The sequence below is a fragment of the Phyllostomus discolor genome, chromosome 13 (genome assembly GCF_004126475.2).
Source record: "Phyllostomus discolor isolate MPI-MPIP mPhyDis1 chromosome 13, mPhyDis1.pri.v3, whole genome shotgun sequence".
Classification (NCBI taxonomy): domain Eukaryota; kingdom Metazoa; phylum Chordata; class Mammalia; order Chiroptera; family Phyllostomidae; genus Phyllostomus; species Phyllostomus discolor.
The window spans coordinates 17,579,846-17,605,150 of NC_040915.2; the positions used below are offsets into that span (position 1 = coordinate 17,579,846).

General features: G+C 49.6%; 1 protein-coding gene across 2 annotated transcripts in view; it reads left to right on the top strand.

Moving 5' to 3' along the window:
• Nucleotides 1-25,305, top strand: part of SH3RF2 (SH3 domain containing ring finger 2) — a 121,445-nt gene that overhangs the window by 86,722 nt on the left and 9,418 nt on the right. Inside the window, exons 6-10 of one of the 2 annotated variants that reach the window (XM_028528502.2) lie at nt 2,672-2,763; nt 4,309-4,479; nt 10,878-11,110; nt 14,872-15,221; nt 17,700-17,996. In XM_028528502.2, the coding sequence (XP_028384303.1) occupies nt 2,672-2,763; nt 4,309-4,479; nt 10,878-11,110; nt 14,872-15,221; nt 17,700-17,963 (1,110 nt within the window). In that variant the 3' untranslated portion in view covers nt 17,964-17,996. The remainder of the gene's footprint in view (nt 1-2,671; nt 2,764-4,308; nt 4,480-10,877; nt 11,111-14,871; nt 15,222-17,699; nt 17,997-25,305) is intronic. The other variant, XM_036014722.1, reaches the window with a different exon arrangement.

A 25,305-nucleotide genomic window follows, 5' to 3' on the forward strand; every position in this document is an offset into this window, starting at 1 on the left:
TGTCCCCCTCTCCACTCCTCTCCCAGACACCTCAGAACCTGAGAACCTGACCTTCCTTCCCATTCCATGTTAGAAAGAATTCCATCCCAAGCCCACCAATTTCAGTCCTGGTTCCATGTACCAAAGAGGGGGAATGCACCCTCCCCAGAGAAGGCCTAGAGGAGGAACAGGAGAGAGCCCCGTGTCATGGAGAGGCGGCTTTGCATTCTAGCATCTTTGGAGGAAGATGCTAGATCAGTAGTGTCTCTGGATAGAAGGGGTTTTCACTCAAACATAACACTGGAAAGTCACGAGTGTTACGTGAAGTTCATGCTGTTTAATCAGTGGTTCCCAAGTCTGTATAAACATAAGATTAGTTGTTCGCGTAACAGGGCTCTCCCTTGGCACAGCTGCTAAGCCCGGCAGGGATTTGCCTTGCCCACTCACAGAGGAGCTGCTGCCTAGCCTAGAGCCACTTCCTTCTCATCTCTGTCTGAGGGAACCGGTGCGACAATATTTCATTGCAAAGCTCAGAACTCTTTATGCAGGGTTAGAGAGCCTCAGATGTGTGACTATGGAATGCTTTTTTTAAAGAGCTTTACTGAGATATAATTCACATGCCATACAATTCACCCACTCAAGGTATACAATTCAGTGGGTTTTGATACATCTGCAGATATGCACAACCATTACGACCACAATTTTACATTTCATCACTGCAAAGAGAAACCCTGTGTCCTGTAACTATCCTACCCTTTAACTATCACCCCATGTCTACCTATGTCCCCAGTCCCTGGAAACCTCTAATCTACTTTCTAATTCTATAGATTTGCCTACTGTGGGCATTTCATGTAAATGGAATCATGTAATGTCGTCTTTTCGCATCTGGCTTCTTTTAGCATAATGTTTTCAAGGTTTATCCATGTCCTAGCATGTGTCGATACTTCATTTTTTAGGGCTGAAAAATATTACATTGTGTGTATATACCATGTTTTGTATATCCATTCATCAGTCAATGAACATTTGGGTTATTGCCACCTTTTGGCTATTGTGAATAATGCTGCTATAACATTTGTGTGCAAATTTTTATGTGGGCCTATGTCTTCATTTCTCTTGGGCATGTACTAGGAGTAGACTTACTGGGTAATATGGTAACTCTAAGTTTAACCATTTGAGGAGCAGGGGTTTCAAAAGGGGCTACACCATTTTATACTTCATCAGCACTGCATAAGGATTTCAATTTCTCTACATTCTTGCCAACCCATGTTATTATCTCACTGGAATAGTTTTTGATCCTATAAACTATATTCTCATAACCTCACACATACATTTACATGCCCATCAACCCAGACACACACAAAACTATAGTCATACATACCTGCATACATCTCTAGAGTTCACATACATACACATAGTCCCAGACAGACATTTACAATTACATAGCCATACATGCATACATATAATTACACAAAGCATATGTGCATATCAATTCACAGACCCACATGCATGAACATAATCAGACATCCAATAGACCAATGCCAGCACACATCTACATATAGTTGTCATGGGTTCCAAAGAAACATGTGTCCTTGCACAGACAGCCAGAGACACATGCACTCAGTGATGCACTCACACTTGCCCAACCACGCATACACAACAGTTGTAGCCACAGAAACAGAGTCCTGAAAAGGCACAGATATATAGTTGCCATTTCGTATGGATGGGTAACTGAAGGCAGATGGAACGTATTTACTCTGGATGGCATGGAGAGGGTTGAGGTTTCATCAGTCCTGGTGTACTGAGTAGGAAAACTTTTCATTCATTTGTTCTTTATGCTACAACAATATATGGAGCACATAATACAGTGATGGACAAAACATAGTCCCTGCCCTCATGGAACTTAGAGTCTAGTGGGGGATGGTTAGTCAATAAGGAAACAATCATAGTCTGTGATATGCACCAAGAAGGAAATGAGCAATGGAGGAGATTAGATAATAGGCAAGGTCCCAGGGTAGGAGGCAGTTTAGGAGTTTACAGCATTGGTGCCCCCCCTTCCATCCTGGAAGAGTGAAGAGGATTCAGATTCACCTTCCTTAAGTCACTGGATAGTGACTGGAGCTGGAGGGTGGGGTAAAGACAGGGGACTGTGGAAACCTCAACTACCTTGTTTTACTTTTTTGTTTCATACTAGTTGAGTGACCTTTCTTTCTCTCAGTTTTTCACCCCAAAATGAGGATAATAGTACCTTTAATACAGATTAAATCTACTTGCAAAATGCTTCAAACTTCCTGGCAAGTGTTAAGTTCTCAATCAATATCAGCTAATGTAGCACATTCCTGAGACTAGGCTTTCATGTACTGGGAGATGGGAGGGGAGGGGCCCGGGGAGCGGATCCAGGATTCTGGCAGTACCCTGGTGACTGTAAATCCCACTGGTCTTCCTCCTCTGCCTTATCTGAGCAATCTTTTGGAATGCAGCCTTGGCAGGCCACCCCCAAGCCCCCAGGACACAAACCAATCTATCCCCACCCTGCACTTCCCATAGCCGCAAACCACAGCAAAGGCACAGGATGGGTGGTGCTGGGCATGGTTCTTGGTTTCCAGATGCATCAGGCCTTTCCGCAGCAGCTCCGCCAAGGGCCTGCCTAGTGATGCTCACTGCTTCAGCTCGGCTGTCTTTTCTGTCTGTGTAGGTCTCCACGTATCACCCCACGCCCTCCTCCCCGGGACATTCCACAGCCATCGTCAGTCTGCCTGGCTCCCAGCAGCACCTCTCAGCTAACATGTGAGTAGAAAGCTCAGCCTCCACCCCTGGTCCTGGCGCAGATGGGTCGCCGTTGCCATCCGTCTGCCATCCGCCACTGAGCATCACCACTCCCGAGCCATCCCACCCAGAGAGAAAACAGCTCCCCACCCTTCACAACCACCAATGGAAATAATGGTGAAAAGTACAAATTAGAAAAACACATCAGCCTAGCTCATCATTTTACCAAACCAGAAAGAGACTGGAAGGTTATATACCAAGACATTGCTGGGAGGTTGTGTATGGAACAATTTCTATTGTCTTCTTTTAGATTCAAAATGTTGGGCTATAAATAGATGTTGCTTTAGTGATCAGTGAAAAATAAATGTAGCATTTTATAGAAAGGGAAAAAACCTTGCAGATGAGAATACTCTGCCCCCCCCCCACCCCCAGGCCATTTGATAGACCCTTTCACAGTCCTTAGAATGTAGAAGGACTTCCTGAGGACTGGCCTGAGGGCCATGTACTGTTAACCCCTGAATCTGGTACACCAAGTGGGTTATTTTTTTTAAAGATTTTATTTATTTATTTTTAGAGAGGGGAAGGGAAGGAGAAAGAGAGAAACATCAACGTGTGGTTGCCTCTCACACACCCCCTGCTGGGGACCTGGCCCACAACCCAGGCATGTGCCCTGACTGGGAATCAAACTGGCGACCCATTGATTTGCAGGCCTGCACTCAGTTCACTGAGCCACACCAGCCAGGGTGAAGTGGGCTCTTTTTTAATGCCTTTAGTCAGCCAGGTATTCTCATCACTTCCACAGCCTCACTATTCCCCTAGTGTCTTCTTCACACCCCCACCCCCACCCCCTGACTCATACCTGGATGGAACCTGCCTGACTCCTGTGTGGACAGCAGAGCGGAAAGCTGCTGCTCTAAGCGAGGACATTTTCACCATATTAAGCCCATTCCCCTCCATCCCACCTTGCAGCCAGCATTCATTCCACAGTGTGCCAAAGAACTAAAGTTAACCCGGTCCCCTTCCCAGTACCCGCTGTCCTGCCTATGTGAAGCTAGCTCCTCGGGCCATGGGGGGGGGGGGGGGGGAGGAAACAGATCTCTGCTCTCTGGAGAGGGAGTGGATCCGGGGGGCTTCCAGCTGGCCTCTCAGTTCCCAGAAGCTTGCTGGCTGCGACTGGTTGCTAAGCGGTGTGAGAAAGCATTCCCTGTAGAGCCGCATGTCTGGGGTTGAGACCCAGTTCCACCACTAATTCCTGCTCACCGATTCCTTTCTCTATGGTAGGCCCCATTGTCAACATGCCGATGTGGCCTAACTTAGGGACTGGCAGCTGTGTGACTTGCAGCTGTGTGACACTCCACGGAGGTGGGAGGAGATGGAGAGGGCATCACCCTTCCGTGGGTGTACTGACCAGGTTCTGCCACTCTCCTCTGCCTGACACATTGAGGTTTGTGTTTTAAAGGGTTGTTCTTGCTAACCCTGGGCTGCAGCCGCCCTCTCCCTCCACCCTTCGTTGCTTCCCTGCAGGCATGTCCATGTCCATCCCTCACTGGCCCCATGTCTCCCCAGGTTTGTAGCCCTTCACTCCTACTCAGCCCATGGACCTGAGGAGCTGGACCTGCAGAAGGGAGAGGGTGTCAGGGTCCTGGGGAAGTACCAGGACGGCTGGCTCAGGGGCGTCTCCTTGGTCACCGGGCGAGTCGGCATCTTCCCCAACAACTACGTCAGCCCCATTTTCAGGTGCGTCCCCTCCAACCTCAGGCATCCGGGGGCCGGGTCATCCAGGCCGGGGCCATCTGTGGGTTGAGTTGCTGAAGGACTCAACGCTCTTTGAGAGTGTGGGCCCAGAAATAGCTTTTGCTCTAGTACCTGCCTAACACTTTAATGTCTTTTTAAATAGCCAAAAGAGTTATCTTTTTTATAGCTCTTCAAAGTTTATAAGCGCTTTTAAGTTTTTTTTTTTTAACTCCTTGGCTAGGCCTTAAAGGATTAAAGTATCCTGTAAGGTAGCTATTGTTTTACAGATGAGGAAATTGTTGGAGAGTTAAGCAACCTGCCCAAGAACTAGATTTCTGGTTTTGTGTACAAACCCCCCCAAATCCCACTTCACATCCTCCACCTCAGCACTCCATCTAGTGGTGGAACAGAGAACTGTGGAGGTCAGTTCTGACCACCAGGAGAACCTCCACCAACTTCCCAGAATGCTGGGCGGGAGGAGAGTGTCCATGAACTCAGACCACTACCTGTCTATCCGCACCCCAAGTAAAACGTCAGTTACCCTGCAGGTCTTCTTCCCAGACAGCTCCTTCCCAGCCTTCTTCATTCTCTGGCATACTTGTTGTTTCACTGGCCCACAGTTTGTCCAGCCACCTCACACCGCAACCACATGGCACACAAACCCCCAAACTAACCCTAACTCCACCTGCCCTCAGCCCCAGCAGCCCAGGCACAGCCGGTCACAGGCAGTGAGCCCATCAGCACCCATCAAATGCTGTCTCTGTGACATACCAGAGAGTCATAATTGCAAGGAAAGTGCTCCTCTCGCTGTCCTCCCCGGGCCCACTCCTGCAGCCATACCTTCCGTTTGGGGGACCTTCATGGAGGCAAGGTGCTGAGTCCAGAGGAGGACAGCAGGGATGGTGAGGAGACTGAAATCCATGTCACAGAAGAAACTGATAAACTGAGGTTATTTTTTTTTTAAGCTGTAGAAAGGTCAGAAGGACCATCATGGACTGGGTAGACCAGGAAATAGATTCATTCCGAGAAGGGGAAATGAGCCAATGGCTACAATGTAGAAGGCTTTGGTTCCATAAAAGGCCGCACTTTCTAACTCATAGATTTTTCCATCAGCCTAGCTGGTGAGGTGGGGGACCCCCTTTCTAGGAAGAGGACAGGCAAAGTCTGGGTTCCCATAGGTCCAGGCTTGTATGAAAAAGGTGGGCAGAAAGTTGGAGCAGAAGATCATAGTTGTTCCCTTCCTGGGAGGTTCTCGGAATTTGTTAGGAAGTTGCACCATCTCCAAAAGCAGACTAAGGTGTCTGTGATTGATACTTTAATTCATTGATTCAGCAAATGTTTGCTGAGCACGGGCACGTGTCAGTCACCCGTCAGTCCCCAGACCATGGAGAAACACCAGGGAATAAAATGCACTGTCCCCAGGAGATGACATTCTGGTGAGACGGACAGACAAAAAACCAAGACATATATGTAATGTAGATGGTGTTAGACAAGAGCTCAGAAAAGTCAGGAAAGGGAGACAGAACTCGTGTGGGGGTGACGAAAGTTCTAACAGATTGGTCAGGGAGGTGAACCGTGTGGCTCTCCGAAGGGTGTGTATTCCAGGCCAAAGGGACAAGTTCCTGAGCAAAGGCCCCAGGGTGGGGTGGAGTGCGCCTGACATGAAGGTCAGTGGGGCTGGATTGAAGCCAGGGAGCAGTAGCTTAGTAGGAGATGAGGTCAGAATGGTAACAAGGGTCAGATCTTAGAGAATTTCCTAGGTCATAATGAGGAATTTGACTTGAACCCTGTAGCAGGGTGTGAGCAGAGGCACGACGTGATCTAACCTCAGTCTGAACCAGAATCCCTCTAGTTGCTGGGCTGAGGATGAACTGTTGGGAGGAAACCCTAGAGGCAGAGAGATGAGCTAGGGGAACACTGCCGTTATCCAGGGCAGAGGTGACAGTGAACTGAGCCAGGGTGTGAGCCCCAGAGGGAGGGAGACGTGATTAGATCCTGCTTGTACCCCGAAGGTAGAGACAACGGGGTTTCCTGGCAGATCCAATATCGAGCACGAAAGAATAGAGGATTCAAGGGAAGTCCATGCTCTTTGCCCCAAGTCCCTGGAAGCTGGAGTTGCTTTCTACGGAGATGGAAGTGAAAACCAAAACAGGAACAGGTTTTGGGGAAACAGCGAGGAAAGCAAAAATTTGTTGGCAGCAGATTAAGTCTCAGATGCCTGTTAGTAACCCTAGTGAAGGTGCTGGTTAAGTCCAGCATTTAAGAAAGAAGGCCGGGTTCGAGGCAGCACTGAAAACCCTAATGCTAGGTGAAATCCCCGTGGTGGGGTCAGGTGCAGTGTAAGTGTATAGAAGGGCAGTGAGCCGGGAGCTAAAATCTTCCGGGAATGTGGGGAGAGACCTAAGGGGAAATGATGCTCGAGTCTGATGATAGGAGTCAAAGCTGACAGGTGTGAGGGAGGTGGGACAATAGTCCAAGAGTGACAATGAGGAGCTAGGAGGATGCCTACTCTAACTCACAAACTGTTTCTTTTGTGGGGTCCAACATGAGTCCCTAGGGCCATGCCTACTATTAGGGCATTTGCTTATTCATCACACCTGAGCTCAAAGTCCTGGCTATGCCATGAAAGAGCCATTAGAATAAAAGGGGCCATATAATTTATTATCCAAACTGGCACACTAGACAAGTGCCCCTAGATAAGAGAGGGGCGCTCAGCACCGCAGGTGTAAACAGTACAGCAGGTGTGACCCCACCTCTCCTGGGGTCATCAGGACAGGTGGTTGCCAGGACTCGAATGCACATGAGATTCCCTTCCAGTGTACTCCAGCTCCAGCTCCCCTTTCTCTCCCCCTGTTGTGGGCTCCAGCACTTCAAGTGTGTAGACTCACGTCCTCCCCTATGGCTGCCTGTCTGACAGTGGATCGAGTTTCAGCACCATAAACCGCCACTGAGTTCATCTCCCCCACCCCACCCCACCCCCAGCTCATAGGAATCTGAACGTATGCATAGAGTGAGGTGCTGCTTATGCTGCTGGGTGTTTTTGCTTCCGGAGAACCAGCATTTCCAAGAACAAGTCCCTGTCACAGTACATTCTCCTGAGGGCTCTTAGGTGACAGAGGATCAATGCTTTCTGTATGTGGACGTTTTCCCTGACGGCCTCCCTGATTCAGAGAAAGTTCCTGTCCCCACTAATCTTGGGCGTGGATGACATATGTCCAACCTGTCTATGTGGCGGCAGCTCACCCTTGTTCTTAACCAGCCTTTCCACTTGCGAGGGCTAACTCCTCCCACTGCTTAGGGCTGCATGACGCTGTCTTCTGTCAGTGACACTGTGTTAGAACTCAGTGGGCTGGATGCATGTTTCTGCTCGTTGGTTCTGTGTGTTGAGTTCCCTCCCCCCCCACCCGCCAAGTTTCCTGTTTGCAGCTCTGCACGGGCATCAGCCCCTTTGCCGTAGAGCGCAGCCTTTTATAAACAGCCAGGGCTTGCAGGGGTGAGGTGACCCTGGGCATGTGCACCACATTCTCCTTAGCATTGTCCCCTAATAAATGAGCCAATCAGAATTTTGAAACTAACTATGGGTAAACCAGAGTTGATGCAAATGTCAGGGTTTTGGTTTAAGATTCAGCAAGTGAGCCGTTTAATGACCAAGAGAGGACAAGGCTGCGGTGCTGTCCAGGGCCCCAGCCCTCTGTGCTGGACGGTGCTGCCACCTGCGCACCTGTGTGGACACGACCGAATCTCTGCCACTGGGACGCGTTCCCCCAGTCTCTGGAGGTAGCCATGGGCTCAGGCTGTCCAGGGTGCTTGTCACATTTTCACACAAACCCCTTCGTAACAGCCCAGCATCCCCTTGGACATCCTCCTTCTGCACAGTCTCGGTGGGAGGCAGAAGGTTCCTCCCTTTTCAGAGACTGAAGAAACCAACTCCTCTTCCCCCTCCTCCTCCTTCTCAACCCATCACCACAACTAAGGGACAGACTCCCCCAAGCTAAACACTCCCCCTTTAGACTTGGAAACCTGAACAAGGAAGGGAAGAAAGTGGACCAAGTTGAAGACCACTCCTGGTGAGAACACAAACGGTAGCATCTGATCGGACACCTCCCACCTCCAAGTCCTCAGTAGCCTCCCTTGGACCTGTTTCCAAGTCTTTCCCACCCCTGCAGCCCTCCCCATAAAGCCCCTGCCACCCAGTTAGCCAGGATATTTCTCTTGCTTGCAACCTTCACCCAACACATGTGTCCTCCTGGGGACTATGGGCCACCACTCATTTTCCTTGAACTTTCTACACAGAACGACATAAAAATTGTCAAGGGCCAAGCTCCTGCCTTGCTGGGTGGCTGCTGCCACCTGAGCAAGTCTTTAAGGACTCATGGCACAGATAGAAAAGGGGACACAGGGGTCTGCACACCCAAAGCAACAAAGCAGATCAGAGTCAACACATGCACTCCTTGCACTCAAGCCCAAATGTCTTTCAGTCTCTCCGTCTAGGAAACAGGCATCACGAGGTCTGCGGGCCTGGGGTGTTGGGGATTAATAACTACATGTGAGCAAAGGACTTTGATGTTAGAAGAAAGTGCTAGAGAAGTGCCGAGCTTCCTGCCAGAAGACAGAGGGACTCTGTGTTAGATGGAGGACTTGGGGTTCCCGAGTTTCTGGAAGCCAGCCGAGTGCCGGGCTAGAAAAACGAGGTCACGCCTCAGCCTGTAAACAGTCGTTCAAAGACAGGACTGGTGGGATAAAGCTGGCGTGGGCCTGACTAACTGTGTTTCTGTCCTTGCTGCTGCTGGAAACAGCTCCAGAACCCTTCTTTCCTGTTTACAGCCCATTTTGCCACATTCAGCACCTTAAGGCCTCGATTGAAAAGACAAGCAGGTGCAGACTCGGTTGTGGAAGCCGGTGCTAGGGTCTTTCTCCACCTCCCAGCCCTCCCCTCCATCGTAGTCAGTGCTCTTCCCGGTGGGCAGCCCGCTCCCCTTCACTGACCATGCCCCCAGGGACCAGAGGCAGGTTGGTGGCTGCAGGCAAGGTCCCCTTGCTGCCAAGTCCCCTCAGCTCCTGGCACACCAGGCTGCATACCTGTCTTGGGCAGGGTTGGCCCCATTAAATGATGCCTTATTCATCTTTGTACAACACTGGCTGACTGATTATTAAACTGCATGTCAGTCTTTTAAGCAAAAGGGGAGAAAAGGAGAAAAATAAGGGGAAATTACCTAAAGAAACCTGGAGGCATTGACAGGCAGGGAACCAGGAGGGAGGGCATCTCTGTGCCTGCGGCCAAGGGCAACTGGTTATCCCCAGGTAATTAGCCCAGGTTATTTAATCAACAGAGTGACAAGGTGATTGATGGGCTGCTTCACAGGGGCTCTGATGTTGGGGTAGGATTGCTACAGGGCAAGAAATGCGTGCAGAATGACAGCCATTCCCCATAGGGTTTAGGGACTTGCAGGCTGGGAACAATAAGCAAGGGACTGCTTGCTGTTTTGTAAAACTTCAATACTAGTCTTCGAAATCAGATCCCAAGACAGGAGAATGAGTGTCTTATGGAGGTACGTGTAAGGCTTACCCACTACATTAGTTTCTTTCAAGCAGGGTGCAGGGTTTTCCTTGCCACCGAATGAGGAATGGTCTAACTAGCCAGAAGGTAGTGTATCTCAGTGGTAAGGTCACAGGTGATGTAGGTCAGTGGTAGAGCAGAGAGCCAGCCTGGACCTGGGCTCAAAAGTCTAGTGGTTGCCTGGGCAAGTAATGGAAAATCTCCATTTTTTTACATCTATAAAAGGGTGGCACTAACGGTAACCTGCCTCACAGGGCTGCTGTAAAGAACCCATGGGATAATGTGGGCAAAGCACTTGCCTTTGCCTGGTATGCGGTACCTGCTCATATGTGTTAGCCAGAATGACTCGAATCAGTGCCAAAAGCACCATGGCAGCCATTCGGCAAACATTTATTAATAATTAGACATGCACAACACCTAAGATAAATCATATAAAATCTATGCCTTCAACCAGTTTGGAATCTAGTGGAAAGGTCACTGGATGAATGGGGACATGCCCCTGCAAAGCATGGTAAATACATAAAAGACCTTGTGCTCTAAACTCAACGGCTGAAGGGACAAGGGTTGAGGGGCAACCAAGCTGGAGGGAAAGATGACAGAATTCACGTCTTCCAGTTGGTCCAGGGCCTCGGGATGCGAGCCCCTGCCTCCCCTCCAGCACGTGCCCAGGTGCCAAGGCATGGGAATGAGGCCTGCTAGGCGAAAGCGTTTTCATGGGTGGGAAGAGGGTCGGGGACAACCACAGCCACTGTACGGTTGGGAGCCGGTAGCTTTTCAAAAAACAGGACCCTTCACTGACCCCTTGCGTTTTCCATTTCTTTTTGAAAACACGTGTCTACAACAGAAGGCCGTCTAGTTTCCCCGATTCCCGGTGCCCTGGTCTCTACACCACATGGATGGTATCGACCTCCTCTGTGTCCTCCCAAGGCAGCTTTGCAGAAGGTGATCCCCGACAGAGCCGTCCCTTCAAGTCCGTCTTTGTACCCACCGCCATCGTCAACCCTGTGAGGAGCACAGCCGGCCTGGGGACAGCGGGACAGGGCTCTCTTCGGAAGGGGCGGAACAGCATGAGAAAGAGTAAGTGGTGGCAGAGAGGTACGTGCCTAGAGCTAAGTGATGGGGGACCTGACCCCCGGGGTGAAGGGTTTGTTACGATTCCCAAGTACTGAGTTGTTTTATTGGATGACACCTGACCCACTCGAGGTCACTGCCCTCCGGTCACTTGCTCCATGCATGTTGATTGACTGGGATGATGGCAGCCCTGAGTGCCACCGTGTAATTAGCACACAGCCAGGGTTAGATGCTGGCTCTTATTAAGATGGAACAACCAAAGCACTTGCTGGGTCAGTGCTTCTCAAACTATGTTCCAGGGAACCCTTCAGGGGGTACCAAAAGGGTAGTAAAGGGGAAAGGAAGGAAAAGAAGGTTAAAAAGTCAATGCTAAGAGCCCTTGAATCCCACTTTGTCATTTAACTAATACACACACAGGGGTAAAAAAAAGGGGGGGGATTATATTGTACAAAAGTAAGTTTTATCATATCCTTAACTTCCAGTCTCGAGTTCTCTCCATGTACATATATACCTGCTAATGATACTCGCTGCACTGTTCTGCACCTTGCTTTTATCTTTACCTATATAGCAGCCATCTGCATACATGGCAGAAATACAGACCTTCCCTCTTAAAAGCTATGTTTTTATCTACATCAGACTTCATTTTCAGGGATATTTAAAGTGTTTGAAACCCATTGTTCCACAAACAGCAAGGTTTTCTGTTGATTTATGTGTCTCTCGAGAAGAAGACAATGAGCCAAGCAAAGTAAACTTGATTCATTCTGCATCCTCTGATTTCAACTGGGCTCTGCTATATTTAAAAAAAAAAATGATTCAGTGTGAAAATGCACTGTCTAGTCGAGCAAAAGACTACCATGTTGGACAATATGCCGCACAGGAGGATGCCCCTAGGAAATTCAGTGTCTTGGGCCCACCCTCTCCCAGCGCTGTCATCTGATCACTGGCTGGACCTTAGGGCTACTACTCTTGCCTCTCAGTTCTATCCAACAGTCCTCCCTCCTTCTCCTTCCAGTACCTTCCTCCACCTTATTATCCTCACCACCACCCCCCACCTGCCCACAACACACACGCAGAATAACTGATCCCAGCATAACAGCCTTGGGCAGGTTACTGATCTCTACCGTCTTCAGTTTTTCTCATTTATGAAATGGAAATAAAAACTGTAACAACCTCATCAGAGTCATTGTATGGATTTCATAAAATAATCCACATAAGACTGATGGCACAGTGCCTGGCCTGTTAATAAGCTCTCGAGAAATATTAGCTATTTTTATAGTATTATTATTTTATCAGTATTATCGCTGCTACTGCCACTAAGCAGATCATCTTATTTTTTTTTATCTTCACCCGAGGGCATGCTTATTGATTTTAGAGAGAAGGGAAGGGGAGGAGAGAGAAAGCAAGGGAAAGAAACATTGATGTGAGGAAAAAACATCCATTGGTTGCCTCCTGTTTGCTCCCTGACCGCAGACCAAACCTGCAACCTTGGCATATGCCTTGACCAGGTATCGAACCTGTGACCTTTCAGTTTACTAAATGTTGTTCCATCCAACTAAGCCACACCAGCCAAGGCTAAGCACATCCTGTGCTCCATGCAGGGCATGAGCTCACTTACATCAGCCTAGACCACTTGTGAACGCAAGCACTGCACCCCATTGGCAAGGGCTCACGTTTTCTTTCATAGGCTTTCTCCCCACCTTTGCCTACATCTTGCTTAGCTTGGAGCTTTGACTATTTGCATTGACATTGAATGCACATGCAGTAAGAAAATATTAGCTCTCTTGGAAATGAAGACCCAGCACAATAAATAGATATGGCATAAAACCAATTTTGCACATGTTTCCGGGCGCCTGAGGCCATGTCTGCCCGGTGCTGCTCTGACTTTCCCAGATCCCGGAGGGGCCATCTCTCTCTCCCTTTTCCCAAGGTGAGGCTGGTCAAGCTATCAATCTCCCCGACACAGCAAGAAATGACAGCTGAATTGACTGGTTGCACCTCACAGGGCTAACAGTGGAAAAATAAATGTCTACATGGAAAGGTCAGCCTTGTAAATGGTGGCTGGCTGGCTTGCAGCAGCCGAGAGGGCCAGCCGTGTGCAGTGAGCCCCTGCTTCTCATGCTCACATCCAGCTGGATGAAGAGTCACAACACAGGACATGGCCTTGGCACAGGCCCTCTATGCCAGACACAAGTGACTGACTCACACACGTATCCAGAGAGTGTTGCAAAGTACTAACCTCTCTGACGGGATGCCCCCTGTGGCTCTCTAATGCTGGGGACCCGTTGGGAACAGTGGCCACAGTGCTTCTCGGGGGCACCTCTCCCACCTTCCCCAGAGTGCAGTGGCCTCCTGATTCTTCCCCAAATACCCACAGGACATACTCCCAACAGATGGGGGCTCTTGTCTCCAGAGGGCCTGAGGGGAAGGAATGGCTTCCTTTTACTGAGACAGTCCTGTCTCAGTTAACAAAACAAAACAAAACAAAAATAAAGCTTAGGGAAGGAGCAAAACCAAACTCCTGGACCTTGCATTTTTAGAGCATGCTATTCTTTACTCACAAATAATGATAGTTAACAAACATGGACCATTTATGAGGTCCCAGGCACTGTCCTAATGCTTTGCATACATGATAATATGTAATAAAATGTAATCCTCACACCATCCCTAGAAGGTGCTGTTATTAGCTCCAGTTTGAGAATGACAGGATTGAGGTGCAGGGAGGTGAGGTGACTGACTTGTCCCAGGCTCCCTGGGAGAAGATCTGATCCCAGAGCCTGTGTCATGGGACTTTGCAAGGCTCATCCACACACAGCCCCAACTCCAGAGTAACCTTTCCAAGCTGGCTTCTACCTGGTGTCACTTCTGCCTAGCACACAATCTCTCTCTCCCTTTCTTTCTTTAATCGCCACTCAAGGATATGTTTTTTACTGTTTTGAGAGAGAGAGGGAGTGAGAGAGAGAGAGACATCAATGTGAGAGAGAAACATCTATTGACTGCCTCCCACATATACCCTGACCCAGGACTGAACACACAACCTAGGTATGTGCCCTGACCGGGAATCAAACCTGCAACCTTTTGGTTGATGGGATGATGCTCCAACCAATTGAGCCACCTGGCCAGGACACACACACACACACACACACACACTCAATATCCCATTCCCCCTTCCTCCCTGAAGCCCCCAACTAACCCACCACCATATATCTAAAGCTGTTTTTGGAATTTTCTTGAAGTAGCTGGTCAGAGTCCTCTCCTCCCCTCCCTCTCCCCCTCCCTCTCATCCGTCTCAGTTAACTCTCTCTCGTGCTTCTCAGTTTCTCTTCTCTGTTTCTTTCATGCTCTGGCTTTTGTGTCCTCTTTGGTCTGCATGTCTATGTCTGCCGCTCACTGTGAAGCTGACTCTGGGTCTGTCTTCTTCACTTTCCTTCTTAAAGGTCTGGAGGGAGAAAGTAGGAGTGTGTGTGTGAGAGGAAGACAGAGAAAGAAAGAAAGAGAGAGAGAGAGCGCAAGTGGAAGTAACTTACCTTCCGGCACCTGCCCCCCAACATCCATCTAGCCAGTTACTTGCTGCCAGCATCAGCAAACAGCACTAAAAAAAGAATAAGGTCACCTTTGAAAGACCCTGAGAGAATGTGCGCGCAGTCAGACTGAGAAAGCACTTACCAGTGACTATTCTGGGATATCAGGACACACTGCTCACGCAGCCCCACCCCAGCCTGCGGCAGGCCCCCACCCTGGTGCTGATAGCTCTGTCATGTGATTCCCAGATGGCTCCCTGCAGAGACCTGTCCAGTCGGGGATCCCCACCCTTGTGGTGGGCTCCCTTAGACGCAGTCCCACCATGGTCGTACGGCCTCAGCAGTTCCAGTTCCATCAGTCACAGATGGTCGCCTCCGCACCTTTGGCGGAGATGGGACCCAAGCCGGTTCCCACGGGGGAGCCCGCCCTCACGTGTGTCAGCAGGGGCAGCGACACCAGGATCCACTCGGCAGCCAGCTCCATCATCATGGAAGGCAAGGAAATCCCCGTCAAGAGTGAGCCTCCGCCCAAACCGCCTGCATCCGCGCCACCATCGATCCTGGTGAAACCAGAGAACTCCAGAAATGGCAGCGAAAAGGTAGGAGGGAGATAACCTTGGGGGGGGCATGACCATGCAGACCCTGCCACCGCGGCCCAGTGTCCCAGCCCCTGAGATTTTTGTTGCAGTGGACGAGGAATCAAAATGACAGCCTCACCAGACCCTCACACACAACCCCCTCCACATCCTCACGTCTCGCTGGATGCATTGCCCAGTCTCCTCTTACGCTTCCCAAATACTTCCTACTTTCTTCTTTCGAGGCCCAGGGTGGCTTGGAAGAAACATGGCTTTGCGGTCAGACAAATCTGGATTTGAATTCCGGCTCTGCTGCTTGCTAACTGATGACTTTGGCCAAAACACTTCACCTTCCCGAGATTTTTTTTTTTTTTTTTTGCCTAATCTGTAAAATGATGGTAAGAATACTAACAGTCTCAGAGGGCTGCATTGGAGTTTAAGTGAGAAAAGATGTGTATGGCGCTTACAGAGGACTTGGTAGGTAATTATTCACAGTGTAGAATAATTATGAGACAATTGAAGTGACATAGGAAGGTAACACTGAATTATGACAATTCCAACAACCGTCATTGTGACCTCTGTGCAAAGGTCAGATCTGTTCACTTCTGCTTCAGGCTTTTTCCCGTGAGTAGACATAAGAGATTTTGTAAAATGCTTATGTTCTCGGTAATATCCTTGAGGCAGGAGGGACGGTGGATGGAGGAGGTGACATTAAGAAATTAGGCGATGCTTATCTTTTAGTTTAGTGAACTGATGTTGTGTTCATCACCACCACCACCCACTCCGCCTTAAATGGAGAGGCGATGTGGCTTCCTGCTCTTGTGCACACTTGCTGAATGCTAATGACCAGGCTGGCACTGCGCTGGGTACTTCCCGTGTTCTGTCTCATTTAAGCCTCACAACAACCCTCTGAAGTAGGTGGTCTTACTGTCATCCTCATCTTAAACGAGGAAGCAGAGGCTTAAAGAGTTAAAGTACATTACCCAAGGCACACAGCTGACACCCAGAGTGTCAGGGTCGAGTCCAAATCTAATCCAAAACGCATGCTCTTGAGCCTCAGCTGTAAGCTTGTAGCGAAAGGCATTTGGGAAAAGTGAGCACTGACTGATAGAAACATCAGGAGTTTTCTTTTTGTGAATTATAGTTTGCAGATAATTCGAAACTTGTCGGGCCCCAGTTGCTCATTCTCGCAGGCTATTAGAGACAGCCTTCAAGCGGTACGCGTTCAGTAAATGCGCAGGCCTCTGCTACACATACATGATGAAGGTCAAAAGTATGAAGAAACTTGGATTCTCCGTGGGGGACACCAGGATCAAATTTCACAGGGAAGAATCCTTCCTAAGCGGTGCCACTGCACACCTTCTTACGCCTTAAGAGAGAGACTGATGAAAGCTGGTAGCGGTGGGCACCAGGGAGGTGGATGACAGGCTGGCAGAGGTGGAAGGGAGGAGTGGAGAGGCTTGCGCAAACGCAGCCATATCTCCCACTCGGAGAGAGAGAGAACAGCTAATCACCTCCAGCCAGCTGTTGCCAAAAATGGGGAGCAAGCCCAGTGTGCCAGATCTCTGATTTTTTTTTAAATCTTCACCCGAAGATATGTTTTTTGTTGATTTTTTTAAAAGAGAGAGGAGTGGAGAGAGAAATGTTGATGTGAGAGAGAAACATCAGTCAGTTGCCTATCATACACACCACGACCGGGATCGAACCTGCAACCTAGGCATGTGCGCTGACTGGGAATTGAACCTGGGACCTTTCAGTTTGCAGGATGATGCTCCAACCAAATGAGCCTCCTGACCAGGGCCAGATCTCTGATTTTTTAAGAGATGCATGAAAGACGGATTTTAATATGCAATCTCCCAACTTTTATGTGTTGGCAACTGAAACTCTCCAACATCCCACAGACTAAACTCAGCCAGCAGGTGTCCAGTTTGTGAACTCTGCTCTGAGGACTTGGCAGGCCAGTCTGCAGGCTCCCTGCACGGACCCCACAGGGGAGGCCTCAGGGAGGAGCAGCCCTGAGACGGGCCTCCGTGATAGATGGAGAAGAGAGAGGAAAGGTGAACTTGTATTTTCTAGACTAGATCCTACCCTCTTGCCTCAGGCCCTTTCTCAGGTAGGCCTACCAGATTTCTTCTAGATAATTCCTAATCCATCTTCATTGCTCACTTTAAATAGCTCTGCCTCTAGGAAGCCTTCCCTGACTGCCCCCCCACCCCTTTCAGCTTTAGCTCCATACTGTTCTGCATTTGATATCTGTACTCCCCTCTTCATGGCACTTGTTATTCTAATTGTCTTTTTGTCCAGGACAGTTGTATTCACTCTTGGACTCACAGCTCCTAACAGGGGGCATGACGCATATTGACACAAATATTTCCTGAGTGAACACGTGCATGAGGCTTTCAAGTAGGGACCAGTGTGGGGAAACAGCCTGAACCACGTCCCAGGGGACAGGAGCACATCTGCCACCTCACCTGTGTCCCTTTGCTCTTCTTTCTCTTGCAGCAAGTCAAAACCGTGAGATTTCAGAATTACAGCCCTCCTCCCAGCAAACACAGCACCTCTGGGAAGCCTGACCAGCCAGCCACCCCCAAGGGATCCCCGCCAGAAGCCACCCCGCTGGGCGCAGACATGACCATCCTATTCGCCCACCGAAGTGGCTGCCATTCGGGACAGCAGACAGACCCCCGGCGGAAGGCAGCCTTCGGCAAGACCGTGGCCCCAGCGTCCGCTGCCTCAGCCACACAGACCGTGTTTCCCAGCAAATGAGTCTACAGGTGGCTCTTCCTAGACCCCAAAGAGGTGAATTGCATTTAAATACAGTCTGCCTCCACTGAGGGTGTGCTGCCATTCTTTGGGTACTGGAGCTTGGGCCCTTGTTCTGCCCACTTTACCCACTTTACCAAAGGAAAGATGGGAGCAGGGATTCCTGCCCTGGGTGGAAGCTGAGATGGGGAGGCTTTCCAAAATAATGACCCGACGCGGCAAGGCCCACTGCTCGAACCAAGGAGTGGGAGGCCATCCTGCCCAGCCTACTCCTGGCCTGGAGTGCGTGGCCTCTTGTCCCGTGCTCTGCGTACAATTTCTATGGTGTCCTGAACAGGGGCTTCATCCAGGGGTGCCCCCAGGGTGGGAATGTTGGCATTCCTCCTTGAACCTCATCACCATGTTCTCAACAAGCTTTAGAACGGCTCTGTCCCCTTCTGGGGCCTGTGCAGTGGCCACAAGTAGCCACCATAGCTGGTCCCTCCAGAGAGTCCCAATCCTGGTGGCAGAGGGAGACTTTCGGGGAAGGGTGTGAGGTGGATGCTTTGAATACCCTGAAACCCTCTAAAGCCAGGGGCCTTGCTCCAAACAAGAAGGTCGGAGAGGAAGCTGACTACCGAGTATCCAAAGGCCATCACACTCTAAGCTTTTCAGTCCGTTCTCCCACATTTAATCTTACATGTGAGGGAAGCAGGAGCCACATAGCTGTGGTGTGTCCCCGTGTGGGGACCTGTAAGGGGGTTGGGTTCAGATAGATGCCCTGTTTGCATTGCAATGTTCTTTACTTCCTCTGCTTTCCTCTCGCTTGGGGCAGACGAGCTGTTTCACCAATTGAAGGACAAGACAGCAGTATCAGTGAGTAGATGCCAGCCCACGGCTGGGACGGAGGCACTTCCTAGAGGAAAGCTGCCCTCGCAGGGACTGGGCAGAGGAGGCTGGAGAGGAAGAGGAGAAGGACAAGGAGGGTGGGGGAAATACTAGAGAGACAGACAGCAGGGAAAGAAGATCAAAGAGGAGAGATTAGCCTTGACATTTCTAACGGGGTGGGAGTAGGGTGGCAAGGAAAAAGGACAGAGCCTGCCAAACTAGGTGACCCCGCCAAGAAAGGGCTGCAGTGAGCGGGACCACCCGGACAGAGCTTTGTAAACAGGGGCGAGAGGGCATCCCAGTGAGCTGAGGCAACGCTGCGAGACAACCCATCCACTCTCATTCAGCTTAATCGCTGTGATCTCACATTTCCTGCATGCCCATCAATGTGGACACTTCAATGCATAAATGCCATTTTGCTGCTAAGGCTGGATACCATTTTAAAAAGGCAGGTCTGATTAGAACTTCCCCCTTCTTGAAGAATTTCCAGTTCTTCAAGACTTCGGGATAAAGACATACGTATTTTACATACCCACCCACCCTTGACCAAGAGAATTGTCCACAGATTTTTCCAGGCCTTAATAAGACAGAAACAAAACCACAGTGCTGCCAAGGAACAGTGCACGTACGTCAGACCTTTGTCTGACCCGTGTCTGTGCCACAAAATCTGCATGGCCAACTCCAGACCTCATTGAGCTGAATAATCCACGTGGTGAAATGGGGAAAAGCCACAAGAACACGAGACTTGGTATGATTTGTCAAAATATGAGTTCCTGTACCTCATCTTTACCCAGAAAAAGCACCCTTGATGAGTTTAGCAATCTATTCTACACCCAGAGTGGCAGGTGTATGACAGTAGCAATGGATACAGTTCATTTTTAAGTACTGGGACCAATGAGCAGGTTGTTTGGGTGTGATGAGACGTGATCTAGGCCTTCCAGATGAAACGGAATATTCTTCCCGTTGTCCACCATCTCTGTCGAGTTACCTCTTCGAGAGCAGTAAACAACCCCAAAGGCTGGCCACCCCCACCCATCTGACCTCTGCATTCACATCCAGTGTCAAACAAAATCCCATCTCTGTGGAGTCTCATGAGGACTCAGAAGGGGCAAGCATGTGTTATTTCCGAGGAGAAGTTGAACTCACTGGTGCCCCCAGTCACGTATCCTACCAACACGTTTCAGACGTTGCCTATGTGCCAGGCAGCACAATGATTTCCCCCATGACCTTGTAAGGCAGGAATAACTGTCCCCATTACAGAGCCAAGAGGGCAAGTAAAGGCAAGTCTGAGGCCTGAAGGGCAAGTTTGATCGCTGCCCATACCCCTGAGTTCAAGCTACCTCACTTCAAAGCCCACCTTGGGGACTATGCTGTAGGAACCCAGGATGCTAACGTCCAAGTGCACGGAGGCAGCCTGGTGCTAGAGTTACAGATGGAAACTCTGCTGCACACACATTGGGTGCACATCCTCATTTACCACCCCCGCTCGCCCCCCGTAGCCATGTGATGGTGGGCAACTTGCTTAAGCGCTCTGAGCCTTCCTTTCTGTAATAGAAAAGATAATAGTGCCAACCTCACTGGGCTCTTGTGAGGATTACCTAAGATGATATATTATGAGGTGACTTAAACCATCCTGGCACAGAGTGAACGCCTAGCAAAGGTTAAACTTGAATGTTTCAAGGAAGCAAGCCATTGAAATTCCAGGTGAGAAAGTCTAAACTCAGGGCACACCCAGGGCCATGGGTGTTAAAAGGAGACCAATGTAGCCTAGCTGTGGCAGTCTTAGCACAATCTAAGCCACAGGAGGCGATCACAAGGCCCGTGGGCCGAATCCGACCCTCCACCTTGTTTTATCCGCCCAGCACCTTGTTTCTACCGGGCAGCACTGCTGAGCTCCTTGCCCCCAGTGAAGGAGCAGTTACATGTACACAGCCCTAAAATCACATTTGGCCCTTGGAAGGCAACTGCGAGGCTGATGTGGCCCCTGGTGAAAATGAGTTTGACACCCCTGATTCCAAGCTGAGTACCGGAGGCCAATTAAGAGTCAGATAGAGAAAGGGGTAGGAGAAAGGGTGTCCCAAAGAGGGAAGGAACCATTGCGTGATTGGGTTTAAATGGAGGGAACCAGACAAGCTCTCTTAGGAATGTTCCACTCCTTTGTGGAACATTCCAAGGATCCCAGGAAGAACCCTAGCACCTCACATCTGAAGCCAAATACTCCATCCTGTAGAGCCCAATCCCCCCACCCCCAGCTGAGACTCAGAGTCCCAGGCAGGGTGCCCCTGCACCCTGTGACCAGGCCTGGCACCTCAGCGCTCGGAAAGCTGCTGAGCGTGAGCTCTGATGGGGGCGGGCAGGGGAACGTCTGAAACGTGAAGGAGGGTACAATCAGGTGAGGGCAGACGCTGGGGTCCGTACTGGAGGAAAAGCATCATGACCCTCACTTAGGGTTTGTCTCCGTCCCTCCTTGTGTGGGACAAGGCACACCTTCTCTACCCTTCACCATTCCATAGACAGGGCTTTTGGAGCCAGAAGAGTTTAAAGCAATGCCCTACCTGTGGTTCGGTGAGATGTAAGACACAATACGTGGCTCACTGACTTCTCTTGATCTTCTCCCAACTTCTCTTGAAAATTCAGAAGGTCTGTGCACACTAGGCCTGAGTGACATTGCTCAGCAATCCAGGGGAGGCTAGGTCAGGGTCAAGGCTGCTTCAGTTACATAGATGTGCCTGGGCTCCACTCAGTGACACGGCCTGCACCTGAATTGGGCACATTCCCCTAGAGACTTGTGTGCCTGACTTCGTCTCTCAGAATCATCTGAAACACCTTGAAAGGTAGAGCTGGCTCCGTAGAGTTCAGCTGATCCAGGTCTCGGAAGTGTAGTGGGCCTCACCTGGGCCCTAGAGCATGTGGTTTGTAGTTTTGATGCAGGAACCCGGCATCCATGTCTTCAACAAGCTCTCCAGTAATTCTCATATTTCATACCAGAGCTAACATTCGGCAGGAGTACGGCCACACTGGCTGTTAATATATTAAAACAGGCCCATACAGATAGGTAAATCATGGTTGCTCTGAGTCCCTCAATGTTTCTCCCCATTCCTACACCCTGGCCCCTCCTCCAGGCCCTTCCCATCACTCTACCAACCTAGAGCTAAGGCCAGGTGCAGCTGAGACCTCGGGTAATAAAGCCCTTCTTCATTCTGATTGGCTACTGCCTATGCCTTATGGGTTAAATTTCCTGACTGTTACACTATTGTAAAGAATAAGGTCCAGAGAGTCCCTCAGAGGCTGAGAACCCTGTCGTCAACCTCAGCACTCTTCCCACCCCCACCCTGCCACCATCCAGCCCTTGACAATCACCTTTATCAGGTCCCCTTTGGCTTAGGAAAGGAGCTGACTTGGAGGGTGGGCAGTTCTCTGTTGGCCAGTCTACCTTTCTCGGCTGATACTTTCACAGCCATAAACAATGTCCTTCAGCCTCCCAGCTCCTCTGACATCGGTTTGGCAGGTATGGGAGTCATTTGTTGCAATGAGATGAGCAGGCATCCATCCTTATCCTCTCACCCATCTACATGCACACCCATGAACCCCATGGCCCCCGGCCTGGGAAGAAAGCAGCTGTGGGCAGGCAGCACGGCCAAGGCCCAGAGAGTATCTCCAGGTGGGAGACAGTGCTTACCAAGCAGGGCTTTCCCGGGGCCAGCAGCTGCTGCTACTGATAATTCTCCTGTTTATGTCTGAGAATAGAGACCCCCATTCTTCCGTTGGCTAAGAGAAGGGAGTGTTTGCGCTTCCAACAGCCCCTCAGGTGACCATGAAAGATGGTCACTTCAGGAATATGTTTGGCAGGCGGGACCAGATCAGAGGAGTTAATTCCAAAGATCCTTGCAGCAGGTTGGAGTCATTGAGAATCAATCTTGCCTGGATGTTTGCTTGAAATGCAGCAATGGTAAATGCTCGAGCCATCTGTTTGCCAGGTCACAGTGTTGTGCCCAAGACCAGAACAGAACAAAGTGTTCCCAGGAAGCCCTTCTGCCCATTGGCCTACCCTTGGACAAATACAGTGCAGCAGAGGTGGGATCAAAGATAGGATGACGGGGATGGGGGGCGTGAAGGAATGTTACAGCTCCACCCAGCATCCACCCACCCACCCATCCACCCACCCCACAACAGTTATGCATCCCCCATGCTGGACCAAGCTCTGTGAGAGGCAGTGGGGAGACAGTGGCTAACAGGATAGTTGAAATACATGTGGACCTCAACGAGTGTGATTTCTCATTAATTTTTTCTGCATTTGAGGATCCCTTTCTGCTTTTCACCCTTTTTAACTTAAACATCATATATATTTATATAATTATATAGGATCATAAAACAAACAACTACACACCTAACACCTCAGCTTTTTAAAAAATAATAGTCGTCAATACCATTGAAGCCTGCTATGTGCCTCTCACCCTTTCTACCCCTCCTCGCCACTTGCCTCCCAACCACCGTCCTAAACTCCATGCTTACCATTTCCTTATAAGTTTCCCCCATGGATACCATATGGGATCTTCACTGCAGCCCAGAGTGGTACTAGGCACACACTAATCAAATCAAGTATTGCCACCCGAGGCCTTAGACACCCCTCCTAAATACCCCAACTCCCATCTGGCTTCCATCACTGGGATTCTGAGCCTTTGATTCATTGCTGGGACTTGAGATTTTGCTGCACCAGCATGTCTGGTTTTGATAAGTTCTAGTTTAGAGGGATTTTTACAAGAATTCTTCCAAGTACAGCTGTTTGGGGAGATCTTGCTGCTCCTGAATAGAGAAAATGCGGGTTGGGGCTGTGCCCAGATAGTTTGAGTACAGGGTGTTCCTGGCAGCTATCCTCCGAGCCTCGCCTGGCACCTCTGGGTAGCTGATTGCAGAAACCAGAAGCAACTCCCTAGAATCTGCAACTCAAACAGATCTTGCTGTTGGTGCTGGTGCTGCTGCTGCTGCTTCTGCTGCAGCTGCTGCTACTGACAAATTCTCATAAGAATGTTGTGAAGTATGCAGGGAAAATTTTTTGTCTCCAGACTACAGATCAAAAACTGAGACTGAGAAGGTGTCGATGCCTTGCGTGGGGTCACATGAGTAGTAGGAGATGGAAGGGAGAATTTTTTTAAAAAGTACCTCTAACCCTTCATTCAGCAATAATTGCACCATTGACTGAGCACCTACTATGTGCCAAGTGCCTTATTTACACACATTATTCCTTCAAATCCTACCAACCCACCGAGGAGAGGTACTGCTGTAATCCCATTGTAGAATGAGAATTAAGGCCCAGAGGTCAAGTGACCAGTCCAAGGCAACAAGGACTAGAACCCAGGGCTCTAAGCCCAAACTTTAATCTTATTTCAGCATGTCCCTCTTCTTCAATGGCAACTATAAACATGTAACATAGTTGGGTTTGGAGAGGATGGACGAGTGGCCATGTAATGCTGAGACCACAGGCGTGAAGATGGAGATGGAATTGGGAGGATGGTTTAACTCAGAGGGTCAAGCCCTGCAGGAAAACTACAGGGGTCTGGAGGCAGGGACGGGAAGGCAGGTAACAGAGTGTTCTATGCAGAGAAATCCAAAAAGCAAATCCACCCCTGCTGCAAGGGCAGCCAGACACAGCGAAGCAAATTGAAAAAAGAACCACAGCTTACAATGTGGTTCTGGATCATTGATGTCAAAACAATGAACATTGTGCATATTTTGCATTCCCTAGATCACTTCCTTTTCATGAGGTCATTTCTGATTTTGCCTGTCCTCACTCTACATGATACAGAGCAGAAGAGGATACAATTTCCAAAATGACCCTGACTTTCATCCTCTCTGTGGAAACAAAAAGGCTCAAGAGCTGACATTTCCCAGTGTTCCATGCTGGTATTTATCCAAAGTTCAAAGGCAATTGCTTTGGGGGGTAAATACATACCCACAAATGCAAGCTAATTATGCAAATAGGGTCACTGCTGGATGGGCAAGAGCTGCAGCCTGATAAAGACTAAAGGGATGCCAGCCAAGACCCAGGGAAAATGGCAAAAGGCATCTGCAAAGGCCATTCTGTGTGTCCTCAGCTAATGGCATTAGAATCAGTGCTAGCGTGACCAACTGGCTTGATGAAGGCCATTTGCAGTGTCAGAGTTTGACTGCTATGGAGTTTGTGTCCTGGAGGCTAGAGCATCCTAATGTCCTTCCCAGAAAAACAACAACCCCCCGTACCATCCAAGAGAATGGTGAGAGCTATTTTCTTTCCAGAGACCCTCACAAATAAGCAAAAGCAAGCTGGAGTCAAAATACAAGGGGGCAGTGAAAATGCCTGGAGGACCAAAGAGGAATCGAATAAAGATCACCTTCAGAGCACTGCACCCAGACGCCTTCCCACGCCCAGGCCCCCAGTTCCTTGGGGAGTGATGTTTCACCTCTCTGTCAAGGAGAGCTAGAGAAGTGCATTGCATGAACA